Source organism: Martes martes, assembly GCF_963455335.1.
Source record: "Martes martes genome assembly, chromosome: 11".
Lineage (NCBI taxonomy): Eukaryota > Metazoa > Chordata > Mammalia > Carnivora > Mustelidae > Martes > Martes martes.
Window position 1 is genome coordinate 34,172,034 of NC_137899.1, and position 19,235 is coordinate 34,191,268.

Genomic DNA, 19,235 nt, shown 5'->3' on the forward strand with positions numbered 1-19,235 from the left:
AACTAAAGGTGTATTTGAGTTTTGGACGTGGCCAACAGCCATTCACCATCATCTTTTCACTAATATGAGTAATGAGCCTACTTATTATTTAGAAGAGATGGTTAGGAAATAATGAGACTGGTTTTCTTATGTGTCACATAAATTGTCTCTGAAGGAATTTCTGGAGGGAAAATTTTAACAGAGTTTTGATCATTTGCCATGTCACCGGCATAGATGAAAATGATCTCCTGATGACAGTTTTCAAAGTGACAAAATTCAGCTGGCTGTTTAGTTATGTTATAATTTTTAAAAACCACTCATTATTAATTGTAGCATTCTGGCATTGTGAAGAAACAAAGGCATTTTACTGGAAACAAGATAGTTTGACTTCGTGCAATTGCCATTGACTCCTAGAAAGTCATTGTAAGTTGGCTGTCACAAGCTGGAAATGGCCCTTGGAACTGAATGATAGGTGAGGAAATGACAGCTAATGGAACAGAATGGAATGTGTGAGAGCAGAAAGGGCACCCGTTAAGGAAGTATTGTTAGAGTTTTGAGACAAATGCTGAGATGTAATTATCTACTTTCGGGTGTCTATTTCATCAGATGTCACAAAAATGGACAAGGGGTAACTGACATAACTGTGTGGGGAAACCTGCCTCCCAATTTCAGTAAGAAGCACAACCTGGGAAGGGCTCTGGAAACAGAAGCAACAGACATCTCAGGAAACTGGGCTATGGTGTGGTGCCTAGAGAAAAGGTAGATTATATTAACTTAAGAAGATACTAAGTTCTTAAACTGTTTTATAATGGGAAATCAGGCAGTCATAGTTTTACTTCGTTTTACATCTCTAACATGTGGGAGAAGGTACAAGTGCTAACAACAAAATACTCTTTTGGCTTAACACTTATTTATGCTTTACAAAAAAACAGTCTGTTTAAGTATTATTAATAGAATAACATTTATTAAGTAAGGAAACCAAATAGAATTACAGACTTTTGAGAGGTTATATTTACTTTCCTAGGACAAACAACACTTCTTCATGTCTGGATTCTGGATAAGAATCTATCACTGGAAATAATGCTTTCAAAAACTGTTCTGTAACATAGATTAGTATTTGCTTTCCTGCTACTCTAGAAGAGGGAATGTTTCTTTTTATCTTGACAGAATTTTTTCACCAACCCATTGATCTTTGAATAACATGGGAATTAGGGGTGTGATCCCCCACACAGTAAAAAATCAGCTTATAACTTTTGACTCCTCCAACACTTAACTGCTAATAGCCCACTGTTGGAAGCTTTACTGAGAAAATAAATAGTTCATTAACACACATTTTGTGTGTTGCATGTATTATATACTGTATTCTTATAATAAAATTGGCTAGAGAAAAGAAAGTGTTCAGAAAATCATAAGGAAAAGAAAATACATTTACAGTATTGTACTGCATGTATTGAAAAAAAAAAAAATCCACAAATTTAGTGGACCCATGCAGTTCAAACCTGTTGTTGAAGGGTCAGCTGTTGTCGGATGGACGTATGTTGTCAAAACTAGGTATTGGAATTCCAGTAGTTAGGGGGAAAAAGCAGGTTTGAAAAGCATGAAGCGTATAATATGGATTGCCAGATATTTGAGGAGAACACCTAACAACAACAACAAAAAAGATCAGAACAAACAAATGAAAAGAATTCAGCTGAAACAAAAATATGCAGGGAATAGAAGAAAATCTTTTAAAACCCAACCCAGTAATAATATATTACGAGAGATGAATACTGCATCTAAGAAACAAGAAAATGCTATTAAAAATCCAGAGAAAAGTAAGTAGAAAAAATATGAGAAACAATAAAAATTGATAGAAGGGTTGAATGATAAAATTGGGGGGGGGGATGTCCTTGAGAAAATAAGACGAAAGATCAGTAGAAGTAGGAAAGAAAAGATAAAAACAGTAGGAGGGTCAATCTAGGAGATGAAACAGCTGAGTAACAGGAATTCCATGAGAGAGTAGAGAGAAACAAGAATGGAAATTAGCAAAGAATATCCTTCATAACGGAAGAGCATGAATTTCTTGATTGAAAGGGAGGGAATAATGAGTGCCCAGGTCAGTGAATGAAAAAAGACCTACAAAAAGACATAAAATTTTGAAGTTTTAGAATAGAAATAGAAGACAAGGTCCAAAAAACTTCTCAAGAGAAGAACCAGGTCACATCGGAAGGATCAGAATCAGAATAACATCAGATTTTTCATTAGCAATGCTAGGCACTAGGGGAAGTGGAGCAGCACTGTATACATTCTGAAGGATTTCTGTACTTGCAGATTCAAACCATCAAAGGCAAGTTCTCAAAAAATGTACAGGCAAGGTCTAAGATCAGTGAACATCATATGACGCATTCTTTGTTTGGAAGGTACGGGAGAACAAGTCCCGACACAATAAATGAGAGAACATTAGGAAAGATCAAGATGTGAGAAATAGGAAACAGGTTTACAGTAAGGAGAGAATCACAGGGGGTTCTCAGAATTGTGGTGAAGAGGAAGTCCAGGACTACATCTGGGCCACAAACCTAGGGTATAATCAGTCCAGAAAGGAGCAGGAGGACAGAAGGCCACAGGAAGGACACAGCAAAGGAAAAAGTGAAATTAATGATAGATTACCTGACCATATTGTTCGACTATATTGAAGGCTTTACAGTTCTGTGGGGGAAGTTTAGGGCTAATTTAGTAGCATGTATAGAAAACTAATTAAGGAGAGAAGAAAATGGTAGGAGAAGGGAAAGTTCATGTTTGGTTGGGTTTTGTTGGTCAAGGTCCCGAGCGTGGGAGTCAGGCCATCTGAGTTTGAATCCTGGCTCTATCGCTTATTACTACCTGTGTACCCTTGACTAAGTTACTTACCTATGGGTGCCTCAGTTTCCTCATTCGTATGGAGATACTAATAATATCTACTTAACAAAATTGTTATAAAGAGTAAATCAATGCATGTGAAGCTCCTGGTCAGTAGTAGTAGTAGTAATAGTAGTAGTAAGGGCCCCAAATTATTAACTGTTATTTTTATTACTGCTATTAATACTTAAAGCAATAGAGAAATATAAGTTTGAGCTTACTTCTTCTTGTTCTTCTTCTTTTTTTTTTAAGATTTGTATACTTATTGAGAGAGAGTGAGAGCCTGCAGAAGAGTAGGGGGAGGGGCAGAGGGAGAGAATCTTCAAGCAGACTCCCTGCTGAGTGGAGAGCCTGAGTTGGGGCTGGATCCCACAACTCATGATTTCATGACCAGAGCTGAAACCAAGGATTGGATGCCTAATCAACTGAGCCACCCAGGTGCCCCTGAGCATAATTTTTTTTGAGAAATGAGGTGATAAATACCCAGAAGAAACTGTTTAATAAGCTAAGAAAAATTTCGATGACCCAGAGTTCCACCACTTAAAAGTGAACTTTTTTGAACATTTAAGTGTATTTTCTTCCAGTTAGTTATTTTTTTCCCTATGCATTGTTTTATCTATATAATTGTTATGTTGTCTCTATATAACTTCCTATACTGCTTTTCTTTTTTAACTTAAGAAGTATTTTCCCAGTTAATGTAAGTTCTTAAACCTTTTTGTAGACTTCATTATTCTATACTCATTAGATAGAAAGTAATTTGCCCAACCAGTCATCTGTTTTTGTATGTTTATGTTGTTTTGTGAGTAACTTTGGGGTATTTGGCTTTGAGAAATACATTTCAAATTTAGTTTCCTTATTTTTATGAAATTATAAATATAACTTATCTTTAGTTTCTTAAATGTAATACATGTATATTATGGAACTCTTCAATAATATGTGATAATATGTAAAACAAGTAAAATTAATGTAACAATAATCTATTTATCCCAAGGTAAACACTGCTACCATTTTATTTTTTTGTTATTTTTATTTTGTTTTATTTTTTTACTTTTTATTTTTTGAGAGAGAGCGCACATGTGTGAGTCAGGGTGGGGTTGGGGGAGGCAGAGGGAGCAGAAGAGAGAAACTCCCAAGCAGGCTCCATACCCATCATGGAGCCCGATTTGGGGACTGATCTCATGACAATGAGATCATGACCTGAGCCAAAATCCAAAGTTGAATGCTTAGCTGACTGGCCCACCTACGCACCTTGCCCTGCTGCCATTTTATTGTGTACTTTTTTCTTTTTCCTTCATACATACATACTTTTCTATCTTTTGCAAGATTTGGAGCTTTTCTTTCTTTTTTCTTTTATTTTACTTATTTATTTAGAGGAGGAGAAGAGAAAGTACATAAGCAGGGGCAGGGGCAGAGGCAGAGGGAGAGAGAATCTCAAGCAGACTCCATGCTGAGTGGGGAGCCTGAAACTGGGCTCTGTCTCATTACTCTGAGATCATGACCTGAGCCGAAATCAAGAGTCAGAGGCTCAGCTGACTGAGCACCCAGGTGCCCCTGGAGCTTTTTTTAAGTAGATATGCTATGAGCAACTTTAAATATAAACACTATGAACATCTTTTATCATCTTCAGTGACATGTTAGTGTTAGCAGTGTTCAGTGGTAAGTTTTTGTAACCTATGTATTTAATTACTTCTCTTGTCTTTTCTACTGTTTCTCCATGATGATACTGTATTGACAGTCTTTATGGCTAAACATCTGTGGACAGTAACAAATTATTTCCTTATGTTAAATTTTCAGAAACAGAATTGCAGGCTCAAAAAGATATACATTTGGGGCACCTGGGTGGCTCAGTGGGTTAAAGTCTCTGCCTTCGGCTCAGGTCATGATCTCGGGGTCCTGGGATCGAGTCCCGCATCAGGCTCTCTGCTCAGTAGGGAGCCTGCTTCAGGGAGCCTGCTTCCTCCTCTCTCTCTCTGCCTGCCTCTCTTCCTACTTGTGATCTCTGTCAAATAAATAAAAAAATCTTAAAAAAAAAAAAAGATATACATTCTGTATGTACTATCTAACAACCCTCCTTGAAAGTTTTTAAAATACTCTGTATTCACAGTGTTTGTGCTAGTGGTTCCCTAGTAGCCTTGTGAACACTAGGTTTTTAAGTAGTAACTGTTTTTTAAATGGCACAAAATACCTTTTGTATTTATAGTTATTTTCCTTCATTAGATTCTTGTGTACCAAGAATATCAGGATTTTAAGACTTGTACTAAATTTTGAAAAATTGCTTCCTCAGAAGAAGGTGATCATTCGAGATGTGGAAGCAGCCGTGGGGACCCCTGGGTGGGTCACTTGGTTGAGCGTCTGGGCTCAGGCCATGACCCCAGGGTCCTGGGATTGAGTCCCACATTGGACTCCCTGCTCAGCAGGGAATCTGCTTCTCCCTCTCCCTTTGCTCCTCCCCCTTGCTTGTGTACTCTATCTCTCTCTCTCTCTCAAATAAAATCTTAAAAAAATCAATCAGTCTTAAAAAAAGAAAGATATGTCAGCATCCTAAGTATCCATCAATAGAATGGATAAAGAAGAAGTAGCACATACTTACAGTGGAATATTACTCAGCCATAAGAAAAAATGAAATCTTGCCATTCATGACAACATGGATAGATCCTAGAGGGTATTATATTAAGTGAAATAAGTCAGAGAATGAAAGACAAATAATATATAATTTCACTTGTATGTGGAATATAAAAAACAAAACAAGCAAACAAATAAAACCCCAAACTCTTAAAAACAGAACAAACTGGTGGTTGCCAGAGGAGAGATGGGTGGGAGGAGGATGAAATAGGTAAAGGGGATTAAGAAGTACAAAATTCCAATTATAAAATAAGTCATGGAAATGTTAAGTATAGCATAGGGAATATAGTCAGTAATACTGTAACACTGTTGTATAATGACAGATGGTGACTATACTTACTGTGGTGAACTTTGAGTAATGGATCAAGTTTCCAATTGGTATGTTGTAACCTGAAGCTAATATACCACTGTATGTTAATTACATTTCAATTTAAAAAAAGAGGGCAATAGTGAACCTTCATTACCAATGGATAATAAAGCCTATTAATCTGTATTCTCTCTAAAGAAGGGATTGCAGTATTCTTCACACAAATGATTAGGGAAATATTGACAGGCTGACAGATAGAGCTTAAGCATTACAGTAATCTAGGCAAGATATCATGGTGATTCAGACCAGGGTGGTGGCAATGAAGGTGATCATATTCTGGATATATTTTGAAGACAGAGTTGACATCATCACTTGGATATGGGATATGAGAGAAACTGAGGAGTCAGTGATCACACCTTGGTTTTTGGGCAACTAGAACGATGAACTAGCTATTATGAAAAAGGGAAGACTAGGAAGATCACGTTTGTCAGGCAAGATCAGGAACTCAAATTTGGATATAGTTAAGTGTGATGTGCTTATTTGATAAAGAAGTGATGTTGACTATGTGGTTAGAAATACAATTCTGAAGTTTAGAGGAGAATTCTTTTTTTTTTTTTTAAAGATTTTATTTATTTATTTGACAGACAGAAATCACAAGTAGGCAGAGGGTGGGGGGGGGGAGGGGAAGCAAGCTCCCCGCTGAGTAGAGAGCTGCATGCGGGGCTCGATCCCAGGACCCTGGGATCATGACCCGAACAGAAGGCAGAGTCTTTAACCCACTGAGCCACCCAGGTGCCCCTAGAGGAGAATTCTTAACTGGAGACATAAATCTGAGGGTCATCAACGTACACTTGTTATTTAACAGAAGTTACTAGATTAGTTCACCAAGGGAGTGAGTATAAAAAGGAAAAAGGACCAAAGACTGAGCCCTGGATCCACGACATTATTTAAAGATTGGGGAAATTGGAAGAAACTAGAGAAGGAGATCGAGAAGAAGTGGCAAGAGAAGTAGGAGAAAAATCAGAAAAGTGTGGTGCCTGGTAGGAAAAATCTAAGGAAATATTTCCAAAGAGGAGGGGTGATCAGCTGTGTCAAATGGCTTACAGATCAAGTAAGATGAAGACTGAATCAACCATTAAATTTAACAAGATGGAGGTAGGTAGTGAGTGACTTTGGTAAGAGCAGTTTTGGTGAAGTGGTGTGGTGAAAATCTGATTAGATGGGTTCAAGAGGTAAGAGGGGTGAGAAAGGAAGATACTGACTATGGGTAATTCTCTTAAGTGGTTTTGCTTCATCGACAGAAATGTAGCAACAGTTGGGCAGAGAAATGATGTTGAGAATTCTTTTATTTGTTTTTGTAAATGGGAGAAATAACAAAGTTTATACAGTGATGGAAAAGATCTAGTAGAGAGGGAGAATTTGGTGATGCAGGAGGGAATAATATCTGGTGCCTTGTCCCTGGGTAGGCAAGAAGGGGTGGATTATGGTGAATGAATAGGGGGATTGACCTGGGATAATTACATGGACAGCTAATCCCTTGAACAGGAGGGAAGGCTGATCATATGAGTACAAGATGGTAGTAGGTGCAGAGATGTGGTGGGACCCTTTGGAACTTATCTTTTGATAGGTAGCAAAGTCGTCTTCTCAAAATAGATTTTGAAGGTTTGAAAGAGAAAGAAAGAAGGTATGAAAAGGTATTGTGGCATAGTTGGGAGAGTAGATGCCCTAGGGAGATAAAATATGATTGCCAGAGTGTTTTAGGGGACCCACTGAAGTTAGTGTTCATCACTGTAACATGAACACAGTCAGCAAGATGATAGACTGTTCTTCAGCTTCATTCAGTTGCACTGAGCAGGCCTGGTGCCTCTAGAGCTTGTTTTAACCAGCATTGGTTTGTCCAAGGGAGAATCACATGTTAGGTAGGGAAATTTACAAAGTAGTGAATATTAAGATTGAATTGAGGCTGAGCAAGGAAAGATATGAGACATGACGGAGGTGAAGGACAGTGAAATGGTAGTAAATTCAGTGGATTATGGGTCTCATTGGGGGTCAGAGAATTAAAATGGGTATTGAAGGAGAAAACTAGGACAGGCAGAGGGTGAGAGGCTTGGAATTGAGAATATGGTAGGTAAAAGAATGGAGAAGATCATTAGAGGAGATGAGGTCAAGGAGCTGAGAAGCTGAATTGTAAGGGTCACCTAGGTAAATACAAAATCACCAACAATTGCAACAGTAGTGTTTGAGTTTGTGATCATGAACTAGAAGCTAAAATCTTTGGGGAGTGAGGAAAAGTGACCAGCAGTTAATAAATTGCTGTAAGGATTGGTGGTAGTCTGATGATAGGAGATACAGAGCGGGGTGATTTTTAGTGGTATGTGTGAGGATGGCATGATATGGCAATGAGAAACGTGGAGGATATCTTCCCCTCTCTTCACCAGATCCCCTTAGTTAGGATGTACACCCCCAACTTAAGTGGGTACAGCAAAAGCAGTTCCTGCTGTGGAGAACTGATTCTCAAGGAAGATGGTGAAGGAAGTGTTCAAGGAAGAGATTGGAGATTTTGCTAGTAGCCATGTGTGAGTTCCAGAGGGCATCATCAAAGGGTATCTGGAGGTGGGGAGTGGTAGGATGCGGGGACAGAGCCATGTGGGGATTAGAGATCTAGTGCCCCAAGAAATAGATTTCAGAAACAAATATTTAATAGCTGTTATTGCTAGAAAGGAATGCTACTGTTATTTTGGATAGGTTTTATATGATAAATATTCTTGAATATTTGGGAGCCCAACAGACCTGAGAGAACACACATGAACTAGAGTAATAGGCCTAATTAGGTTCATCTTGATGATTTTGAGAGCATATTGCCATGATGAGGCTGTGTGGGTTGATGGTAGGTTGATGCTGTCTTGCTAGGAACAGGCAGAATTGGGACTCCCACTTGACTCCAGCTTATGAGGTCACATAGGACGGGGTGGGGAACAGTCTCACTTTTAGCAGTGGGCTCTATTTCTGACAGTGGAATCTTGGCTGAGGAATATGGTCTTACTCCCAGCATATGGATGTGGAGAGAAAGGAGACAAAGATGGTAAAAATGCTGATTAAGCAGATAGTAATAGAGAATTTGAGGCAAGCTTTACCTTGTTGAGTATGATTTTCAAGTAATTAATATAAAAATGAGAATCTTTAATTAATATACTTGATTTGAATAACGTCTAAGAACTACAACTTTTTAAAAATACCAAAACTTTTCATTGCTAGGATGCTCATAGGAAATCTAAGTAAATTTTGGAGTAAGTCTGTCGGATTCCTTATTATAAAAAATGAGCCTTTGATTTGACTTTTGTGGAGAGGAACATGTCTCCCTTTGTTAATAATGTGCCATAAGATTCACCAGGGACTCCTTTTTATTGTTCTGCTGCAGTGTGTTCCCTAGTATCTTTGACTTTCAGTGTGGTAATGAGTCACAATAATCAGAATATACCAACACACTGTTATATTAATAGTATATTACTAGAATATTTGTAGCTTAATTTGATTGTACTTCTATGCCCTGGGAACATTTTTTGTATGTCAGGAGATACCTAGGAGACTTCGACTTGGTAGGTGGGTTGGGGGTGGTTCCCAGGCATTTAAAACAAAAATTCTGTGATTCTGGGGCAAAGCCAGGCTTTGCTTGGAAACCTTTGCCTTAGTAGGAATAAGGAGTCTATAAAAAGAGGTATTATTAATAATAGTGCCCAACTCAACTGCCACCCAATCACATTTGGTCTAAATGCCTTAGTCCTGACATACACACTGAAAGCTCCTTGAAAATTTTCATTGGATTATGACTTCCTCGGTAGAGCATAACTAAAATAGCTTCATGCTTAGGCACAGGGTAGATAGAAAATCCCTTGTATGTGCATAAGCAAGAAGGAATTTTCATATTTATAATTTGGAAAGGAGGGAAATGAATCTTTCATCCAAAAGGCAGATCTTAAGTAAGCTTTTATTTTTATCGTTTCCCTTTATTTAGTTCAAACAAAATAAGAATTTTAAATACTAGTTATTACATGCTGAGGATATAGACAACAGTTTTGGTACAAACTGGGGCTGAAGAAAGTATGATTAATTCTCACTGGTATGAAGACCCAGGACATTTATCCATTCTCTTTAGTGAGGATTCTCAGCAAAGACATTTGTTTTCAAAAAGGATCTGGAAGGTTAATTCTTGGCTACATGAATAAGAAAACAAAAGAGAAGATGAAATGGGAGGAGGGATGCATAAAGTGGAGAGAATTGGAAGAACATTTTTCCTTTTTTTTTCCCTAAGCTTTTAATTTCTTATACCTCTTATATAAGATAATGACATTTGAATTCTTAAATCTATTTTCCTAATTCTGTTCTGAAAAGCTTTGAAATGGAACAAAATCTCTAATTTTCCATTGTGACTCGATGGAGGTTTTCCCTATTTTCCTGGATGGATTATACTCATATTTGAAACTTTTATGATTCTTTTGTATTTGTATTATCCACAATAAGTTATATTGGGCTCATTTGGAGCCTGCTCCAAGGAAAACATGATGCTAGTTTTGTGCACAGTTAACAATTACCGAATGGTTAGAATAAGGAGGCATGACCAGACTATTGCCTTAGTGTATTATTTTGTGCAGTCCTATAGGTTGACTGGGAAGTTCTGCTTCCTGTAGTAGTAGCTGGGGCACCGTTAAATCTGGAGGATCCGGAATGGCCTCAGTCACATGGTTGGAAATTGGTGCCAGCATTGGCTAGGAAGTTAGCTGGGGCTGTCAGCTAGGGACTCTTGGTGCTTCTCTACAAGCATCTTATTATGTGCTTTCTTAGGTTTCCTCAGAGCATGATGGTTGGATTCAGAGATTCAAAGATGCAGAATTGTACATGTGTGAAAGTAGAAGCTGGGAATCTCAGATGTTACACAGGATCACTTCTGCCTCATTATATTTGCTACAGGGCCAGCTCAGGTTCAAGGGGAAGAGAAATGGTCTCCACTTGGCTGTAAGAGGAGTGACAAATAATTTGTAGCCATCTTTAATTAACCACAGTCCATCCTTGGACTACGAAGTATTTCTATTTCTCACAAATGCAAATGTAGTAAATTCCTCCAAACACTCCTGAAAAACCTCATTCCATTATAGTATCAGGCTCAAACTCAGGACTCAGGTTCTTGTCATCTGAATCAGGTCCTGGTGTTCAATCTGATTCTTAGGTGGCATGACTCAAGTACAGACTCTTGAACTGAAAAGACAAGTTAGATGTTCCACACACACTCAAGTTACAAAGGGGTGGTCAAGACAGGATGACTGCAATAGATACTCTTGTTTTAAAAAGGGAGAAAATAGGAACCTAGCTTTCACCAATCCATTGAAATTCTGGTACTCAGCAGGTGTATGTCACCAGCTTCTGTTTTGGGAATCCATAGGTTAAGGCTCTTTTCTGTTTCCTGGGAGTCATTGTCTGTGGTTCTAGGCTGTACTCTTCTAGTCACCATTTCTTTTCCATAAGAAATGGGCCTAGGGCTTAATTTAAGTATCTTTTTAGGTCTGCTTCCTGACTAAAAAATTTGAGTTGACTGTCCATTTTGACTCAAGCTGCTGACTGTTCCATTGGTGGGTTCTGTGTGAATCATTGGGATTTACGCCATTGGACAAAACCACAGCCACATATCTTTTTGGGATAGGCGTCTCATTACTTTGGACTTAGAGGTAAGATGCTATGGGACCGTGCCTTTAATATTCTTAGAAACTCATTTGTGTAGCTGAGGATCTGGTAGGCAGGCCTTTGAGAATCTTAGAAACTTTTTTATATAGATGATACAGTCCAGGCAAAACAGCCTTAAGTCTTTCTGAGGTCTTCACAAAGGGTCTTACAGCCACATCCTTTGATTTTCTCTTGACCTCGAGGTCACATTTCACTGGCAGTACCTTCAGTTAGATCTTTACTGTGAGGCGATTTTTTGAAAATCTAGTGCTGTTTCAGGTTTCTTCATTTGTTTCTTCCTTTGGTGTTTTTAGTGGGGATACTGTAAATGATGTGTCCTTCTCAGTGCGTTGCTTCAGGAGCACAAGATTTTGGTTTCTTCCATTATGGATCATGTTAACTGATCACTTGATTAAGGTGCCCCCATTTTCTTTACTGTGAATGTATTACTGGTTTTTTTTTTTTTTAAATATTTTATTTATTTATTTGACAGACAGAGATCACAAGTAGGCAGAGAGGCAGGCACAGAGACAGAGGGGGAAGCAGTCTCCCTGCTGAGCAGAGAGCCTGATGTGGGGCTTGATCCCAGGACCCTGGGATCATGACCCAAGCCGAAGGCAGAGGCTTTAACCCACTGAGCCACCCAGGTGCCCCTGTATTACCTTTTTGAAGGTAGAATTTAATGTTGGGATTTGGCTGAGAGAGTTATGCACTAGCCATGCTGAGTTTGATATACTTCTTACACATCCTTGTAGAGACTGGTTCAGAAACAGGGGTGAAGTTTGATGTGTCAGTTGGGAAGATGAAGTAGTCATTTTCTGTTTCCATTTTCTCAGTGAATACAGACTAGAGGTCATCAACATCAGTGATGGTGAAGGAATACTTTAGGGGAGAAAAGCTTGGAAAGGTCTTAGAGTAAATTGACTAGGAAAATTTAGTGGATTTATGGGCAGTGTTGTGCTAAGGGGGACCACTTGATAATTGTGGTTATAAGTTCATCGTGTCACCGTTCAGGATGTTCTGCTTTTTGAGGACAGGCTGATTATGAAAAGAGTTAACTTCTCAATGTTGTGGTTTGGCCAGGTGAACACGGGAGATCACAGAGTGAGAGGAGTAGGGAAGTTTAGAGTGTATGCAAGGGAGTGATTATCATGACAGGGCATGGACGATAAGCTCCGTAAGGGGGACAAGAGGGAGGAAAGGACAATGAAAAAGTGGTAGGTAGGGTTCATGGTTTAAAAGACTCCAGATAGTTAAAGTCACAGTTTTAGGGAAAGATGGATAGGAGATGGTGAATGGGGGTGGGGTGATTGAAATCAGGATATGGGAGGGATTTCATCCACGTTCTAGTTTAATACCTACAAACTTCATATTATCTCCATTTTAGACATGGGAAAATTATGTCATAGAGATTAAATAACTTGACCAAGGTCACACAGCAACTAAATGGCAGAGTTGAGATGGGAAATCAAAATATCAGTTTTGTTTTTAAACTCCAGCATCTTTGTACTAAACCAGCTGCCTCTGATTCATGACAGTTGTCTGCTAGACAAAGAGTAACCATTATTATGGCTGAGAATGTTTACATTGTGTTTGTTTTGCTTACTCCAGGCTTATTACAGCATGGGAATGAAAAAAAGGCCTCAGAATACATTTCTAATTTCAAAAACATCCCCTTACTTTCTTCGTAAAACAAGTGGCCTTTAGAATTTGATGGAAAATAATTTTCACTTTCATCTTTGAAAATTCACAAGTTAGGATTCACACATCAGTTTTGAGTAAGCCGCTAGGTAACATGGAGTAAATTCTGCCCTATCAGTTTACAGTAAAATAAAAATTCTCAATGTTAAGGAGTTCATCCACCATTTTCCTACACTTAAAATTATTTAAGTAGATCCCTACTTAACAATAAATGATGACAATCTAAGAAAAAGAACTTAAGGTAATTTTGATTGTCTCTACCTTAGGAGACTTCAGGAAAATTTGCTTAGGTTCTAAGTAGATGGTAGTAAAGATTTTATGCTTCAGTAGAGGAAAAATGAGATTTTAAATAGAAGGTTTTTCAGCCTAATAATTAAAATAACAATACTTAGCAGACTTCCACAATACTGCAAACAAACAACCCAATTGCCTGGGCTGTTTTTAGTTTAAATTACATGGAGCCCTTTCCAACACTGCTTGTAGGTATGGAGGCCTGATTGAAATAGCTGCATAATTCCTGAGCAGAGGGTTCTCTTTGCTGTAATTACATTCATGTGGTGACTCATATTCTCTTAATCCCTGGATTTTATAATTCAAAGGAAAATATTCCCTTGAACTTTGCAAACCTGGAAGACTCAAAAGTTGTTTTTTTTAAAATTATTGTTGTTATTACTACTACCACTATGACTTCTCTAAATATTACACCTAATTGCTTTTGATCTCACTCATAGTAGCTCTGATAATGGGGATTTATTAATGTGACTGATGGAGAAAGGATCCCAGAGATACTCAGCATCAGGGATGGGCTTTTCTGGATCCCAGGACCCAAGCAGCAGATATTTGGGGGTTTTCCCTCTGGTATTCCCCACTGGCACAACTTTGTGTCTCTCAAGTCTCTACTAATTTTTCACTTGTTGCCTCTCTTTCCTTGAATGATTTTTTTGTGAATTCCCTTGTTCAGATTCCCAAGAGAGGGAATAATAGTTGGTTCTGCTAGTAAACACTGCCTTTGTATGACAGTTTCCTCCCCCACTTCTGTGAAGTTGAGACTGATACAAGGTTGGGGGCCTGTTCTTCGCAAATATCTGGCTGGTAGGGAATGGATGCGGGTAATCGGTGAGATGTGGATGCTGGAACAATGACATGTTTTGCTTGAGGCAGATTTCTATCATACTTTTGTTAGAAGTCCTTTAGAATTTGTGAAATACTATCTCATATCCCCATGAGAAGAAAAGAAAGAGGAAGGAAGGAAGGAAGGAAAGACGGAGGGAGAGAGACAGGAAGGAAGGAAGGAGAAAAGAAAGACAGCTGTTGGTTGACTGCACAGTAGCTGTTCTCTCCACCACCCTCCTTTCCCCCTAACATTGTTCAGCTCTCTCTGAGTACTCACGATGCTCATGCAAAGCTCTGGAGGTGGAAAACTTGATCATTCAAAAGCAAATGTTCCAGTCAAAGGATCTGTTTTGGTGAGGCCCAGTAAGGTAATTCTGGCAAAACATACTTGAGAAGATGGATGCTAGGGGCTTTTGTGTAGAGTTTACTGATTCAAGAAATACAGGGCTTTTCTTCCCTGGGATATTTTTATTTACGTGAGATGCTTCGAACTGCAGTAGCCATGCTAGGGTTATGACAAGAGCTAGTGAAGAGGACAGGTCACTCACCATACTGGTGATGGAGCACCATGAACATGAACTCACATCCATGTACTGAGCCACCACACCAGCTAACTCTGGAACTTCCCTCTTGTTTGGTGGGAAATTATTTTGATGGAATAGGTAGTAGCCCACAAGTATACACCAGGTAAGCTAGCCCCCACAGGCCAAATTAAAATTTTCAAGTCATGTGGTTTGCTAAATTAACTTGAAGGACATGGTGAGAAGCAAGAAGAAAGAAATGGTTAGGTTATCATCCTTACTATAGGGTGCAAGTTGGATGGAAGGGATCCCTCCAGCTAAACCTGGAGTGCACGGTGTTCATAAGTTCTGCTTCTCTCCCTGCTGTATCTGCCTTCCCTGCTGATGATGTGTTTTCAAGGACCAGAGTTGAGGTTTGGGCAAGCTCCATAGGTGAAAGGTAGTTCAAGCTAATGATGCCCATTTCCCGGTTCTGAGTAACACAGAGATAAGTAGGCTTGGTAGGGAGCTGTAAATTGCCGGTGAGCTGGATGAACAGTCATGAATTCTGTTTGTGTTTTGGGGGCAAAGAATACATGGGGTAGAAATGGGTGTCAGCAGTGTTTATTAACCAAAGCAGTTTTATCCCCAAGCCTGCATTTTTGATAGTCATGACTGGTGAGTCTGTGTGATGCTGTTGGCACCTAGTGGGGAGAGGCCAGGGATGCTGCTAAACATACTACAGTGTATAAGATACTCCCCAAGACAAATAATTATCTGGCCCAACGTGTCAGTACTATGGAAGTTGGGAAGCCCTCGGTGTCACCAATAGGTGATTGAATTAAGACCTCATAAATAGTGTTTATGTATAGTGTATCCTGGGATATTTAGTATCTTTTGTGTATTTATTGTATCATAAACATTTATTACCTAGATATCATTTGGTCACCCATCCCTTTCTATCAACATGTAATGCATACATGATCTTTTTAGTTACATTTACCCACCCTATACATTCTGTCACCCCTAACAAAATTTTGTTTACTAGTTACTTGTCTATATTTAAAATATCTTAGTAGGGGCGCCTGGGTGGCTCAGTGGGTTAAAGCCTCTGCCTTCAGCCCAGGTCACGATCCCAGGGCCCTGGGATCGAGCCCCGCATCAGGCTCTCTGCTCAGTGGGGAGCCTGCTTCCCACTCTCTCTCTGCCTGCCTCTCTGCCTGTTTGTGATCTCTGTCTGCCATATAAATAAATAAAATTTTTAAAAAATAAAAAATAAAATAAAATATCTTAGAAGTGTTGGCAAATATTTTGTAAACTTCAAATTTATTCATCTAACTGATCTGGAGATTTGCAGAAACAAATTCACATTACACCTGTCCTGGAATTTCTAACAAGAAAGAAGATATAAATGTCCTATAAATAAACTAAATTATTTAAGCCACTTTTAGTTGTGTTTTCTGCAGCTTGCAGCTTTGAGCATCCTAGCTGGTTCCCCCATAACATCAGAAGGAAAATGTATTCCAAAGATATATGAAACAAGCAGTTATACTATAATTATAGGTCCCCTAAAGGGTAATGTAGGGATCAGATACTGTAGGGAATTGATTATGGTGCCTCTGTTAATAAAACACATGCTTGATCATTCTGTTTACCTTTCAAGCAAGTGTAGGCATGGTGCTTACCATGGCAGGCCTATGTGATCAGATTAAGAGAGAGGAAGAGAGCACGTGTGCATGCAATAGCAGGGTTGGGGGTGTGGAGACAGAGGAAGAGAGAGAATCCTAAGTAGGTTCCACACCTAGTGTGGAGCCTGATACAGGGTTCAATCTCATGACCCTGAGATCAGGACTGGACCGAAATCAAGTGTTGGATGCTTAACCTACTGAATCACCCAGGTGCCCCAGAAATTCACATTTTTTAAAAAAGATTTTATTTGTTTATTTGAGAGAGAGAGTGAGAGCATGAGAGGGGAGAAGGTCAGAGGGAGTAGACTCCCCACAGAGCTGGGAGCCCAATGTGGGACTTGATCCCAGGGCTCCGGAATCATGACCTGAGTTGAAGGCAGTTGCTTAACCAACTGAGGCACCCAGGTGCCCAAAATTCACATTTTTTAAATGATTGGGATAATTTTAGTATGGTGACCTGCAGAGCACTGTGAAAAAAATTTTTTAGTTAACTGAATATCCATTGACAGAATAAACTTAGAAATTTATAAGTTCTGGGGCTCATTTGGTTAAGCGTCTGCCTTTGGCTCAGCTCATGATCCCAGGGTTCTGGGATTGAACCCCGCATGGGGCTCCCTGCTCAGTGGGGAGTCTGCTTCTCCCTCTCCCTCTGCCCTTACCCTCTGCTCCTGCTGACTCTCTCACTGCACACTCCCTCTCTCAAATAAATAAAATCTTAAAAAAAGAAATTAATAGCTTCATAATTACTTTTATTTAATGATGTTAACTTTATGTCTTAGTGCTTTAAAAATATGAAGACATTAAGACTTTTATGGAAGTTGTGTCTTGAGGCATCACTATTAAAGGGGGAATTTTTTCATATATGTGGAATTAAAGGAAAGCATATTTAAGAAGATGTAAACATTTTTAAATTGTACAAGAAGGTTGTTGAGGAGAGATTTCAAAAAGGATTATTTAAAAATGCTCAAGGCATATTCCTTCTCATTTCTTCCAATTTTCTTTGCCCCCTCTTAATGTTTTTGTGATAAAAAGGAATATTTTGCTAGGTTAAAATATCGCACATTAAAAATGGTTAAGTATGGTAGTAAATCAGAACTATTTGGTAAAAGCTAAAGTAAAAATGGGAAGAATAAGATGTTTTAGGAATAATGGTATGCTTACAGTAGTTTCCTAGAACCATTGACCTAGGTCAGTGGAATAGGATAACGACAGGTGATTAAGCTCGTTTTTGAGGAGTACTAGAATCTGTGTGTGTTTGTTTGTGAGAGAGAGAAAATGAGAGAGAGCGAGAGAGAGAAAGAGACTCATAAAGTTTTATTTTTGTTTTAAAATATGAGCTAAAGAATCATAAAGCTGGTATGTGTAAACTTGTCAATTTTCAGATGACTTATATTTTCAAGGTCCTCTTTAATCATCGTTTCTGTTTGTTACAGCGATTTGCTGTCCTCTGAATACGTAGAGAGACATGTTGAACATGGAGGGAAAACAGTGGAAGTTAAAGTAAGTAAAATTGTCTCCCTGTGGGGGAAATCTTTTGAGAATTTTTAAAATACTGATTTTGATTTTAATTTTCACTGAAACTTCTAAATGTGCAGTCTTGGGCTTTTATATTTCATATTTTTTCAATAAAGTGTATCACCCATTTGTGAATAAAAACCTTCAGTTATCAGAGAAAGAATTCTTAGTGTGCTGTAAGAATTGTTAGAGTTATGTTTTTGGGTTTTGTGGGTTTTTTTGTAAAGATTTTATTTATTTATCAGAGAGAGAGGACAAGCAAGGAGAGTGGCAGAGGAAGAGGGAGAAGCAGGCTTCCCGCTGAGCAGGGAGCCCCATGTGGGACTCGATTCCAGGACCCTGAGATCACAACCCAAGCCAAAGGCAGACCTCAGCAGACTGAGCCACCCAGGTGCCCCTGGAGTTGTGTTTTATGGGATTAATGTAGCACAAGGGTTATTTTTTGGAATATGTCATAGAAAATAATTTCTGAATTTGCCTTTAAGGTTAGCCCTGAGATATAAAAAGGAAAATCTTGGTTCCAGGATAGATACATGACTTTGCATTCAGTTGGAAAAAAACATTCCCCTGATAAAATGGCAAATTTATTAGGTCTGTAGGGAAAGCCCCGGGGGTTTTTAAATCCCTGGTGAGAGAAATCACAGGACACTGGTTCATTTCAGGTAAGCTCTAAAAGAAAATTTTTAAATAAAATCCTCTTCCAATTATAGGCATAGGAATGTATATTTTTGTCCAGTCTACTGATGATGTCATCTGAGGACACCTGAGGCTGAATCCCTCCCAGGGTCTTCTTTAGGCCCCTTTTATATAGTACGATGTTTTAGCCAAGTTTTAATTTCTTCTGAACAGTGTTTGGACTATTTGTTTTGCTTTATCAGAATTATATGCCATTTATATTTATTTTCTTTTTCTGAATATAAATTTGATACAGACTCATTTTAGTAAACTTAAAAGTAGAAAAAAGTGGGGAGAAATGAAAAATTACCCTTAAATTCATCGCTGAGGTAAACTTTGTTTTCATTTTGTTGTATGTCCTTTTAGTATTGTTTTGTCCTATGCACATATTTAATTTTTTATATAGTTGCTATCAACATACCTGTACTATAGTATCTTGCTTTTCAAGCAAGATTTCTATGTATAGACATCTCTGATAAAGACTTAAAATCTGTTAATTTTTACAGGTGAACTAATTATGATAATTATAACAATCCTTCCAGAAAGTTA

At 38.5% G+C, this 19,235-nt stretch overlaps 1 protein-coding gene across 5 annotated transcripts in view; it reads left to right on the top strand.

The window, feature by feature from the left end:
- Nucleotides 1–19,235, top strand: part of ADAM22 (ADAM metallopeptidase domain 22) — a gene marked incomplete at its 5' end in the record, with an annotated part of 227,572 nt that overhangs the window by 95,505 nt on the left and 112,832 nt on the right. For all 5 annotated transcript variants that reach the window (XM_080818828.1, XM_080818829.1, XM_080818830.1 and 2 more), the window contains one exon: nt 17,930–17,996. In XM_080818828.1, coding sequence (XP_080674954.1) covers nt 17,930–17,996 — 67 coding nt within the window. The remainder of the gene's footprint in view (nt 1–17,929; nt 17,997–19,235) is intronic.